The sequence below is a fragment of the Pseudorasbora parva genome, chromosome 17, assembly GCF_024679245.1.
Source record: "Pseudorasbora parva isolate DD20220531a chromosome 17, ASM2467924v1, whole genome shotgun sequence".
Lineage (NCBI taxonomy): Eukaryota > Metazoa > Chordata > Actinopteri > Cypriniformes > Gobionidae > Pseudorasbora > Pseudorasbora parva.
Window position 1 is genome coordinate 30,097,132 of NC_090188.1, and position 13,758 is coordinate 30,110,889.

A 13,758-nucleotide genomic window follows, 5' to 3' on the forward strand; every position below is an offset into this window, starting at 1 on the left:
CACACCTGTCCCTAACTTTACCCTTAAACTGAGCCACACCACCACACCTGTCCCTAACTTTACCCTTAAACTGACCCATACCACCACACCTGTCCTAACTTTACCCTTAAACTGACCCACACCACCACACCTGACCCTAACTTTACCCTTAAACTGACCCACACCACCACACCTGTCCCTAACTTTACCCTTAAACTGACCCACACCACCACACCTGTCCCTAACTTTACCCTTAAACTGACCCATACCACCACACCTGTCCCTAACTTTACCCTTAAACTGACCCATACCACCACACCTGTCCCTAACTTTACCCTTACACTGACCCACACCACCACACCTGTCCCTAACTTTACCCTTAAACTGACCCACACCACCACACCTGTCTCTAACTTTACCCTTAAACTGACCCACACCATCACACCTGTCCCTAACTTTACCCTTAAACTGACCCACACCATCACACCTGACCCTAACTTTACCCTTAAACTGACCCACACCACCACACCTGACCCTAACGTTACCCTTAAACTGACCCACACCACCACACCTGTCCCTAACTTTACCCTTAAACTGACCCACACCATCACACCTGACCCTAACTTTACCCTTAAACTGACCCACACCACCACACCTGACCCTAACTTTACCCTTAAACTGACCCACACCATCACACCTGTCCCTAACTTTACCCTTAAACTGACCCACACCACCACACCTGTCCCTAACTTTACCCTTAAACTGACCCACACCATCACACCTGTCTCTAACTTTACCCTTAAACTGACCCACACCACCACACCTGTCCCTAACTTTACCCTTAAACTGACCCATACCACCACACCTGTGCCTAACTTTACCCTTATACTGACCCACACCACCACACCTGACCCTAACTTTACCCTTAAACTGACCCACACCACCACACCTGTCCCTAACTTTACCCTTAAACTGACCCACACCACCACACCTGTCCCTAACTTTACCCTTAAACTGACCCATACCACCACACCTGTCCTAACTTTACCCTTAAACTGACCCACACCACCACACCTGACCCTAACTTTACCCTTAAACTGACCCACACCACCACACCTGTCCTAACTTTACCCTTAAACTGACCCACACCACCACACCTGTCCCTAACTTTACCCTTAAACTGACCCATACCACCACACCTGTGCCTAACTTTACCCTTATACTGACCCACACCACCACACCTGACCCTAACTTTACAACTTTACCCTTAAACTGACCCACACCACCACACCTGTCCCTAACTTTACCCTTAAACTGACCCACACCACCACACCTGTCCCTAACTTTACCCTTAAACTGACCCACACCACCACACCTGTCCCTAACTTTACCCTTAAACTGACCCATACCACCACACCTGTCCTAACTTTACCCTTATACTGACCCACACCACCACACCTGACCCTAACTTTACCCTTAAACTGACCCACACCACCACACCTGTCCCTAACTTTACCCTTAAACTGACCCACACCACCACACCTGTCCCTAACTTTACCCTTAAACTGACCCACACCACCACACCTGTCCCTAACTTTACCCTTAAACTGACCCATACCACCACACCTGTCCTAACTTTACCCTTATACTGACCCACACCACCACACCTGACCCTAACTTTACCCTTAAACTGACCCACACCACCACACCTGTCCCTAACTTTACCCTTAAACTGACCCACACCACCACACCTGACCCTAACTTTACCCTTAAACTGACCCACACAATATGAACACAATGGTACTTATTTTTTTGACACAAATACATAATAGTAAGTAGTAGTTAAGGCCACCTAATATAAAGTGGGACCTGATTTTGAATCCCGAATCTTCAATGTGGCGGCAGACTTTTATGTTCTTTTTCGCCCGAACACAGCAAAGAGATTAGAGAAATAATACTAGTGATCTCGCTGTGTTGGCCAGTGCTGGCGAGGTGAAAACTGCTCATGACGTTGACACGCTTTAATTGTTTACAGGGAAATAAGCGCTGTTCCTTTTATTTCTGACCGTTTAAACGCCCTCATACTGGGGTTGTATGTATATTTTGTTCTTTACTTGGTTTGTTTGTTTTTTGTTTTTCCCAAAGAAAATATGTGGAGTGCTTTTAAATATGTTTATCTGTGCATTTGAATATAAGTATCTCAAATTTCTTTTGCTTTGTATAGAAAGCGTCCTTCCATGTTACTTGAATATTTTTTTATAAAGACATATTTGTCAATATCATGTTCACAGTTTAACATATGGCAAACCTTTTACCATTTGACATTAAGACCATGTTTCTGTGTAATCTAGTTGTATCATTTTGCAAGGATTGAAGTTTTGATTGAATTATTTATTTATTTGATAGATATCATTAATATGGTGATCCAGAATCAGTAAGGTAAGATAAGTGAAGGCGCATACGAGTCATTGAACAGAGCATGTGAGTGACGCTCAATCGCGAACGCCCGGCATGGGATCGAATCCCGCCCCGACATAAAACAACCCTCAAGCGCCAGAGAAAACAATATGCAGCCATCTTTATCATTTTGTGTTTGAAGTTCCGTTTTCACAGGCGCTCTTTATATTGTCAAAGAGTTAATGACAGTTATAATGAGCGTTGTAATGTTTAAGTGGATATCATAACAAATGGCAGAAGACCGGGAATATTTTTAACGATTGGTTCATTCATAAATCCTTAAGATTTTACCTTCATGCTGTGAGACAGATTTCAACGAGTGCATTCCTGTAAAGGGGGGGTGCTACATGCACTGTAAAAAAAAAAGAAAAAAAAAAGAATGTTGGTTTAACTTAAAAAAGTAAGTAACCTGGTTGCCTTAAAATTTTGAGTTTATTGAAATTATAAAATTGAGTTGATACAATGAAGGACATTTGTTTAATAAATAGAAAATCCAAATATTATTGTATCTGAACCACATAAAAAAATGATAAATCATAAAATTAGCACTATTTGGCTGCATCATCAGAAATTAAACACACAATTACCCAATATGCTTACAAAATATTTTCATAATATTTTAATAAAGGTTGTCGAATCTCAAAAAATGTTTATTGTATTAACTCAAATTTTTAATTTCAGTGAACTCAAATTTTTAAGGCAACCAGGGAACTTTTTTTCTAAATAATTTTTTACAGTGTGAGGTCTATACTATGAGGCTATCGAATCCTTTAATCGGACTGGTTGATGAACATTCTAAGTTGGGCACGGCTAAAGTAGTTCCAGGCAGGTTTTGACCGCATTACAGTTCCATATCATGTTGCTGAATTATTTCAAAAGTCTTTAGAGCCGCCAACAGCAAAAACAAAAGCAAAAAACCTGCAATGAAAATGTAGAATCATTTGCAACCGTCCACCGCTCACCCCTCCCTTTCGAAAGCACATAGAGGAGCTACGGTGGCCGGCACAGGACAAAGATGTCATCGTCTGAGACAGCAGAGAGTAGCTAGCACTTTGTAGAGCAGTTTCTTCGAATAAAACTAATGTAGAAACATGGCGGGCACAAAATGGTGACTTCACTTCACTATGTTGATAGAAATGGCTCATTCTAAAGTAATAAAAACAACTGTTCTTTATGTAAGGTCTTATACACCACTGAAAACGAAGTTATGTATGCATGTTTGTGAATAGAGCCTCATAAATATTACACACTGCACCTTTAAAACAACATTTGAACTCATTAACCTTAGACCTATTTCACATATTCTCGAACCAGCATGGCACAATCCGGAGAAAATATTAGCGCTCCGCTCACATGCTCTTGAATCTTTTGACTTCACCCGTCTGCTAGTCATGTGGGAGGATGACAGTTTTGTGGCGTTCTGCTTTTGCTGTGTTAGTGCTGCTTTCTTCTTTTCATCTTCCTAGTCTCCTCCATTACACCTTTCTTTCTTTCTTTGCACCTAAGCTTACTTTTGACAAAGCAAACCCTTATTAGGTTTTTGCTGTTTTACTGTTTTAATTTGATGCTTTATACATGTAATGTACCAGATTACCTCTGCTGAGAGTTTAAATATGGATGGTTCAGGTCACACGACTCTTTTCGTGAGAGATGAGTGAACTGCTCGTCTGAAATCCTTCCAAGCAAGCATCTCAGAGTTCATATTAAACTATTAGTACCGTTGTTTTGTCTATTTTATTTATCATAAAAATATATTTGCATCGTTTTTCAGTCAACCACAGATGTTTCATTTAGAAACTGATGGCGTGTAGCATGAATACAATATTTTTCTCAAGGGCTAAAACCGTGGACTTACTTGAAAGACAGTCTTGAGACAAAACACCACATCTACCTGATATGCACTGCATCACCAACTGAAAAGATAGATTACGGTTCTGTTCTCAATAGAATGAATGCTCATCACACATCATCTGTCAATTCCTATGCCTTTTTTGTGCTTGATCTTGTAGATTCATTTGGTTTGCATATTTATATAATTGTACATTGTTTTAATAAATGTACTTAATTTAACATTTATTGTGAAACAGTAGTCTTGTGTATCTTAATATGCAATTGTTTTTTCTGTCTTAAAGGCACATTTTTTAATTCAATGTCAAATTTGGTTGAACTACATACTGTATGAGGGATAAAAAAGTTCATTTATTCAGTTCACTTCAAATGGAAGGCAGAAGGTAACTTGCCTTTGCAGACTGTTATATATTAAACTATGAATGTACTGACGTGTTTGGTTCATTATAAGTTTAAAGGGATAGTTGAATGAAAATTAGCCCATGATTTACAATTTAAAGCCATCCTCACCTCAAGCCATCCTAGGTGTATATGACATTCTTCTTTCAGATGAATACAATCGAGTTATATTAAAAAATGTCCTAGCTAATCCAAGCATTTTAGTATATTTATAACGTGTTAAATATGAATATTTTTCTTACAAAACCCATCGGTTCACTTCAGAAGGCCTTTATTAACCACCCGGAGCTGTGTGGATTACTTTTATAATGGATGGATGCACTAAATATAGGGTCCCATTATAATGCCTGGATTAGCCAGGATTATTTTTAGTATAACTCTGATTGTATCCGCCTTAAAGAAGAATGTCATACACTCCTACACTGTAAAAAAATTTTTTAGAAAAAAGTTACCTGGTTGCTTTAAAATTCTGAGTTAATACAATGAACATTTTTTGAGATTCGACAACCTTTATTAAAATATTATTAAAAGATTTTGTAAGCATATTGGGTAATTGTGTGTGTTTTATTTTTGATGACGCAGTCATTTTTATGGGGTTCAGATACAATCATATTTTGAGTTTCTATTTATTAAACAAATGTCCTTCATTGTATCAACTAAACATTTTAATTTCAATAAACTCAAAATTTTAAGGCAACCAGGTTACTGGTTACTTTTTTTTTTTTTTTTTTTTTTTACTTTTTTAAGTTAAACCAACAAAAACCAACAATTTTACAGTGTAGGATGGATTGAGGTTGAGTAAATTATGGGATACTTTTCATTTTTGTGTGAACTGTCCTAAGCATCATTTGAGTTTGAAAACTATTGTAATTTTTTTTTGTGGTGTCAGGTATATTTGTTAATAATAATTTCCTGTTATTGGTTGTTTCTCATACTTGTGTGACTAATGCCATATTGCAATACCTTTCATATTTACCATTATACAACGATTGTTTGCATTTTTATCCTTTGCTTGGTGTTTTTTAAGGTTGCTCAGACTTTCAGCATTCCACTCGTATTGTTGTCATTGGGATTGTTGAGTGCATGAGATATTAATATCTACAGTGGATTCGGAAAGAATTTGGAGACTTAAGGTATTACTGTTTAAAACTTAACTTTGTTTTGTTAAATGTTTTTAGGTTTTAATGTGCTGATTATCTATCTTAAGTGTCCAAATGCTTTTTGATGCCACTTTATATATTACGGAGAATTCTCGTTTTAATAAACATTTAAATAATTAATTTAATAGGAATGCAATCACTTTATGAATAACCATGAACAAGTCTGTATTCATGTTTGAAGTTTTAATTGAAGTGAATAACATTTATGCAATTCTTAGTTTGATTCTGTTACTAAGTAATTGCTGAGTTCAGTTTGTCAGCATTTCTAAATTAGCATCTATACGAAAAGTGAATGTGTCTGTGCCAACATTTTTGCACTGGCGTGTAATGAGTTATTTAAGAGAGAAATGAGTGTGTGGGGGGGGGGAAGCATTGGGTGGGGAAGAAGCATAAATATGTTTGAGACCTACATTTATTTTGAATTCATAAAAAACATCGGAATTTATTCAAATGCGTCTCCCTTGGATCTCTGTACAAACTTCTTCGTCATCAAACACCTATGTAAAATAAATATAAATACCATGAAATGACAAATTTGCATTTCTCGTGTGTTTGTCACATGCATCGCCTTCCCGCCCACAATCCTGGAACAATAAATCACACTGATGGTTTTTTTTAGCAGGGGGAGTGAATTTCTTACAAATCCACAAATCACATTTACATAGATGTACAGAATACATTGCAGAATGTCTATATATATCCTCTCTCCTTTGAGCAGGCCATTTCTGTTATGAACTTTGAGCGCCATCAATATTTCTGCCAGGTTTATCTTTGCCACACAGAAATGAAACGAAAAAAGCCTCGGGTCTGAAGGACACATTGACGTTTGCTCACTTTCTAGAGTGGATTTAAAGTGTGAGCTGAGAACAAAACACTTCTAAAATCTACTGTAAAAGGCTTTCAGGAGAACATTAGATGACCAATAAGTTCTGTGAAAGTTCATTTGCACCAGCAGATAACATCAGGTGGTGGAAAAAAATGTCTTATTTGAAATGTTTCTGTGCACAGGAAGTTGGTAAAGTGTTTTAGTCATTACAGCTTTAGTGCGGTAGTAAAACTATCTGCGAGGGGCGATAATGTTTTGAGCTCTTCACAGAGCTGTAAAGGAGTCTCTCTGAATGTCCTGAAGTCCCAGCGCTGAGGTTTTTAGTTTCCGCCCGGTCCCTTCATGCTAGAGTCTTTGAGAGACTGGTGGGCGGCGCCTGCGCTAAGATTACAGGCTGAAGGATCGCAATAACCGGGCGGTCCGGCTGAACCGGGAGGTCCAGGAACGCCCGGCTGACCCGGGGAACCAGGTAGACCCCTTTCTCCATCACGCCCATCCTGACCGTACCCCGGTTTTCCAGGTTCACCTGCAAGACAGAAACGGATCAGTCATCTTCATTTGCACTACATTTCCCAGTAAAAGTTAATCTCATTTGCATTCCAGGTATTCACAAACACAAGTCAGTTTTTGTGCGCAAAAAACTAAACAACGACATATAGTGATGGCTAATTTCAAAACAAAGTTTCGAACGGTTATGAATCCGTGTATCGATTCATGATTCTGATCACGTGTCAAACTGCTGAAATCACGTGACACTGGCGATCCGAATCATGAGTCGATATGCTGATTCATAACTGTTCAAAACTGTGTTTTGAATTCGGCGCACAACTATATGGCGTAATTTAGTTTTTTTGCACACAAAAGCTATTCTTGTCACTTCATAAAATGATTGTAGAGCCACTGTAGAGAGATAGGCTTTGTAACGACGTCTTTAGTGCCTTTATGGGTCTTGAGAGAGGAAATGACATTGGTGAAGGCCTGTTTGAGCCATCGGATTTCAACAAAAATATCTTCATTTGTGTTCTGAAGATGAACAAAGGTCTTACGGGTGTCGATCGACCTGAGGGTAAGTAATTAATGACGGAATTTTCATTTTTGGGTGAACGAAACCTTTAAGTATATAACAATAAGAGGACTATGTCAGTCATTTGTATTCGCCACACTTCCTGCTACCAGCAGGTGGCGCTTTGACTATAACTGAATATTGCCATGCAGATATCTACAGGCCAGGACTTTTAAGAAACATGAAGTTTAAAACAGATCGGACACTGTAAGCTTGTTACAACAACTTCTTGTTTCGTGGGGTCAATCCCATACATTAGCACATAGCCGAGTCTTGCATGATTTAAAGTGTTTCAAGCATGTTTTGTACCTAATGGCATATTTAAATGAGCTTCTGGGAGTGCATTACAGTGTAAAGCATGCTATTTCCTGTTGCCAGCAGGTGGTGCTATGACTAACTAAACATTTCCACATAGATGTCTTCAGGCCAGGACGCTAATAAAATGTGAAGGTTGGGACATGTCGGACATTGTTTGCCTGATTTACAACAGCTTCCTGTTTCATGGCGAAACATCAGAATTTGTCAGGCCGCCACAAACCCTTCAGCGAAAACTCCAGATCTTTGCAATTTATCACCAGGCCTCTAGATTAGACTGACCAAACATGGTGTTGTTCTGGTTAAATCTCAACGAGGAGTTAATCAGAGAGTAAAACAGGCCTTGACTATGACTAACTGAATATTGGCATGCAGATGTGTACAGGCCAGGACTGTAATAAAACATGAAGTTTGAGGCAGATCAGACATTGTATGCCCGAGTTACAACAACTGCAACTTCCTGTTTCACTGAAATTTATCAGACACACCACGGACACGCCCTTCAGTGAAAACTCAAGATCTCGGAAGAGTCTGGAAAAATCTGGAAAAGGCAAAAACTGCACACCCTTTGCGTAGAAAATATAAAATTTCTCACTTCCCGATGGGTTTTCAGATTTGGCTCCCATGGACTTTTTTGTAGGCATTGGGCTGTTACATGCGTGTCCCAAATTTCATACTTGTACGTGAACTGTAGCGCAATCGGCGCGCAATTGAATTTGTTTAGGTGCCATTTTGCCACGCCTAATTCTGAAACCCACATCAGATGTCAATTTTCACCATGATTACGAGTGTGTTTTAGACCTCAAAAATGCCATTAATTTCAGAGAATAATAATAATAAAATGAGCAATTCCAATAAGGTCCTCACACCATCGGTGCTCGGGCTCTAATTAGCTTTATTGGCTTATGACAAATTCCAAACATCTCCTTTTGTGCTAGATTGACGAACACATGAGGGTGAGTTTGTATGAATATGTATGTTTTGGGAGATCCACTAGTTTAGCATATCATTTAGGCTACTGAATAAAATGCTTGAAAATATAAAACTGACCTCAGCACATGGCACTGCAGCTGATCTGTCCATTCCAATTAAACTACAAGGTAATGACTGCATAAGAAATCTTATTTAAACAGACAGCTTCATTGGACTGACAGTAAGTGTCAGTGACACATACAGCGCCAACAGAAGGCTTCATATACCTCCAATTCATCGACATCTGACAGCTTCATTTGACACCAATTTAACTTTGCTTTCAAAAGTCTATTAACAGGATGGAGCTAAATATATCTCCAGTATCATTGTAGAAATGAATTGAGCTGTTTCAGATGGAATTGGTTTGCAGAGGATATTCATTAAAACCTCTTCCATTTATGCATTAACACCATGATTTTTTTTGACAAGAGGAAGTAGGATATGAGACGCAGTCAGAACTGACCTGGTAATCCAGGAGGTCCCGGCATGCCTTTGGGTCCCCGAACTGTAGGTCCCCTGTCCCCTCTGTCTCCCAGCTCACCTGTAACACACACACACAAACACAATTCAATACTACTATACAATAAAAAATAAAAAATGACTTCAGTAATTACTAGAGTTATCATGTTTTTAACTTTAGAATACTGATCCAAATAATTGGTAGTTCCTTCTGAAGGATTTGGTTATACTCAAGTCATTAGTGGGTTACCATGATCTTCACTTTCATATTAATTATACATTATGCATTATTCATGTTCATTATGAACCTGTATATACACAAATCCGCCGCAAACTTTATGGGCGCCGCCATCTTGCCTGCCGCCATTACTGCGTGCCTGCGAAGTGTGTGATGGTGTGACACTTGCCGGTGTCCTCTAATGACATTTCAATGAAAGCGGATCCTGCACATTAAAGAAAATGTCTGGTGAAGGGGAACATTGGGTAGATGATGTCAGGCATTGGCCAAAACTTACAGAAAGGTAATTTATTGACAACAGGATGTATTAATGTATAAATGCGTCTGCCAAATGTAATGTAATTAAGACAGCAATAAAACTGAACACTGTGAGCTGTGTTGCTAATATTAGGGCCCTGCTTTCCGTGATCACGGAATTGTTTTACACAAACACGTTTTAAGAACATGAAATAACGAACAGTTATGAGGACTTATGCTGCAGAGCAGCGCGCGGCAGTAATGCACGACGCGCTGTAAATGATAACAGAAAATAAATAAAACATACGTGCCTGTTACAAAGGGACTTTAAGTCACAATTACACAAATGTAACTTTGTAGTTTTCTCTATTGTTACTGACATATTATGGTATGAGTCCACTGCCTGAAAACCTCACGACTCTGTGATTCATACGCAGCAGCTGATCTGTGATGTAGGATGCAGTACGTTATCTGGCCAATATCCCGAACTCATGCCCTGTAGTTTAGGTTCTGACGCTCATCGCATGCCAGATGATTAATAAAATAATCTTATACCTGTAGGAACATGTATTCTATTGCTACAACTGGTCGTGGCTATTTATTGCAGCTTGTGAACATATGCATGAGCACATCGGTAGGTCACGCAAGTTTACGTGCTGATTTAATAAGGCCATATTTTTTGTAACTGATCGTTTCATATATGTCTAACGTTAATTGTGTTATGTTCTTCGAATTCGAAATAGGATACAGAAAAGATATGGCCTGAGGGAGCAGCTCTAATATCCTTAATACAAACAGGGGGAAAAATAATAATAGTATGCATTCGTAACAAAAATAAAAATAATTTATAAGGGAAAAAAGGTAGGCTATTATAACATGACATGAGGGGAGAATCAGTCATTGTTAAGCAAGAAGTGTTTTCGTGTACGCACTGCTCTAAGTCCTTAGCAGCAAGGCACGCAGTAATGGCGGCGATGCTTTACTTCCGTGTTTCGCCGGATTTGTGTATAGTAGTTATTAGTAATCCTCTGAGAGGTATGAACAAAAATAGTAAGTTATTGATTAGCTAATTCAACTGAGTGCTATTACTTACTTATTCAGTAATCAGTTTCTTGTTAGTTAATAGTTACTAGAACGCTAATAGTGTGTTACTCATTTGTTCCTGTGCAGTAATTCAATAATGATGGAGCATTATTCTAAAATGTTACCTATATGTATTTTATTAAAGGGGTGGTTGCATGTGATTTCACTTTTTTAACCTTAGTTAGTGTGTAATGTTGCTGCTTGAGCATAAACAGTATCTGCAAAGTTACAGCGCTGAAAGTTCAATGTAAACAGAGATATTGTCTTGTAAAGTTATGGCAGTTTATTGCCTACAAAAACTGCCGTTTTGGACTACAACAAGCTTCTTCCTGGGTTGGTGACATCATAAACCCTTGCTAGTCACCGCAGATGTGACTTCTGCCTGTAATGGGAAGGGGCGTGGCGTTTCCAGACAACCTGTGCTTGGCACTTCAGCCAATAAAAATACATGAAACTACATTTGGCCATCTAACCAATCTAAGACCATTGCGTTTTTCGGAGGGATGAGAAGTAAACGAGCCATTCAAAGGACAATGGAGACAGCAGGTGTGGAATAAAATAGAAGAAAAATACAGCGTTAAAATAAAAGAAGTATTAAGACATGTTATACTGCACCCCATAAACACAACCAAGCCTAGAAAAAAAAAACACGGAACCACCTTTTAAATCAAATTTTTGCTATTTTTGTTTGAATTCAATTAATTTTCGATTTAAAGGCACAATTTACACAATTTAAAAGGTATTTTTCTCCACTAGAGGTTGCTTATTCAAAATAGGCATAGCTTGAGGACATCGTGATTTTGCGGAATCATGGGAGTTGTCGTCTTCGCCTCTACAGCCGGTGGAAAAGAATCTGACAGGACTCGGGCAGAAATCATATTCATTGATAAACTGATGCATGAAAGATTTATTAATGTTACTGTAGTATGAAGCAGGTGGAGCGGAACGAGGCCGCTGGAGCGATTGCTAATGAGAGAAGCGTGACAAGAGCTTTTATTATGGTGCAGACGATCGCTTCCGCTTCTTCCGCTCATGCGTATGTGGGGTAGATCGATATTAGGCATGTTAAAACGTGGTAAATCAAGAAAATTAAATTTAAACAATATGATTCACTGAGTTGAGCTATTTAACATTGGATGCGTTTACATGCACGTTCTTAAGCCGATTATGCCTAATAAGCCGACAATGAACATGGTCATGTAAATGCGATAACCCATTTTCTTTTATTGGTGTAAAGTCATAAACGGCATAAGAATAAACCGGTCGCGACAGGTAGTTTTCTTCCTCTTACCTCGATTTCGTGGTGCATGTAAACACATTAACCTGCTTACTGTCAGCTTATTGAAGTGCGCATGTGTGATAGGTGACAAAATTAGTGGGGGGGGGGGGGGGGGGAAACACTCAGTTTCAGTCAATCTCATGTCAATCTTGAGTACCTATAGAGTAGTATTGCATCCTTCATATCTCCGAAAAGTCTTTAGTTTTATTATATTTATAAAATAAATATAGGCTATGCCAAGTCTTTCCGGAAAAAACAGAGCGCCTGGAGGCGTATCGTGTGGACGGAGCTAAAGAATGACGAGCGTGCACAAAGCGGTGACGTCCTCAAGCATGGAGAAACCCATCGCTATCAATCTCAGCTAATACAGATATGACCCAGAATCAGATCCGGAGGCTGAAATAAATTGAACAGGAGAAACAGCAACAGCAGGACGTCCGTCTCTGTGGTATGTACTGTATTTAGTGGCCTGTCAACATTTGTGTGTGTTTAGTCGTGGTTTATGAGGACATGATTCGGTTTATGGACTATTGTATGCGACTAAACCTTAGCAGTAGCAAGCAACACGGTTTTGCACGTCAGACTAGTGTAACGTTATACATAGAACAACAATGGAGTAACTGTTAGCGCATTTGAATGACGAAGCACGCAATCGTGTCGTTTACTAATGTTTACTCACGCGACGATAGCCAACAGCCCAGACATTTGAAGCAGTTTTACTCACCGGCTGCTTCCAAAGCAGGACTGAACCTTTATCGCTGGGACCGCTCCGTCAAAAACACACTTCTTTGGTATGATTTGGTGAAGTCCTGTAACAGGAGTGACCGTGGAGATCCGCGATGTTGTGAAGCTTCCCGTAATTTCTGCGTTCAAATCGGTTCAAATGCAGCGCTGCCTTCCCGGAATGCTGTGCTGAAGCGTTGAAGTCGCTTGATGTCACCCATAGGAATAAAGTGGAGCGCGGCGCGGACTATAATGACATAAGTGTTCATGGACGAGTGGATCTGCAGCTGAGAGCATTGTTGATGGGCCCTGCATTTGCTCTTTCGCTCTAGTCACGCGGGCGCGCACCCTACCGGGAGAAGAGCCCGTACGGCCCATACAAGGACCTTCCGCTCTGTCGACGTCAAGCGGACCCATACTCGAAAAAAACTCTCCGAAACTTGTGAGAAACCGTAAGTTTTTTTTGACACAGAAATACTCCATCAAACGTCCAACATTAGTTTTTGAAACTTTGTCTATGTTTAGGATGGGAATCCAAGTCTTTAACAGTGTAAAAAGCTCAGTATGCATGAAACAGCATTTCACCCCCCCCCCCCCAAGGTTCAGTCAAAACGCTGCATCTGTAACTGCATGAGGGATAATATGAGCCGAAAATCTCCCGCTGACACGGCGCACGCTTTATTTAACATCGCTGACGTAACATTTGAAAAACTCAGTAAG

General features: G+C 39.5%; 1 protein-coding gene across 2 annotated transcripts in view; it reads right to left on the reverse strand.

The window, feature by feature from the left end:
• Nucleotides 1-6,309: 6,309 nt before the first annotated feature.
• col9a1b (collagen, type IX, alpha 1b) overlaps nt 6,310-13,758 on the reverse strand; it is a 48,647-nt gene continuing 41,198 nt past the window's right edge. For both annotated transcript variants that reach the window (XM_067421423.1, XM_067421424.1), the window contains 2 exons: nt 9,483-9,560; nt 6,310-7,195 (listed from right to left, as the gene is read on the reverse strand). In XM_067421423.1, the coding sequence (XP_067277524.1) occupies nt 6,990-7,195; nt 9,483-9,560 (284 nt within the window). In that variant the 3' untranslated portion in view covers nt 6,310-6,989. The remainder of the gene's footprint in view (nt 7,196-9,482; nt 9,561-13,758) is intronic.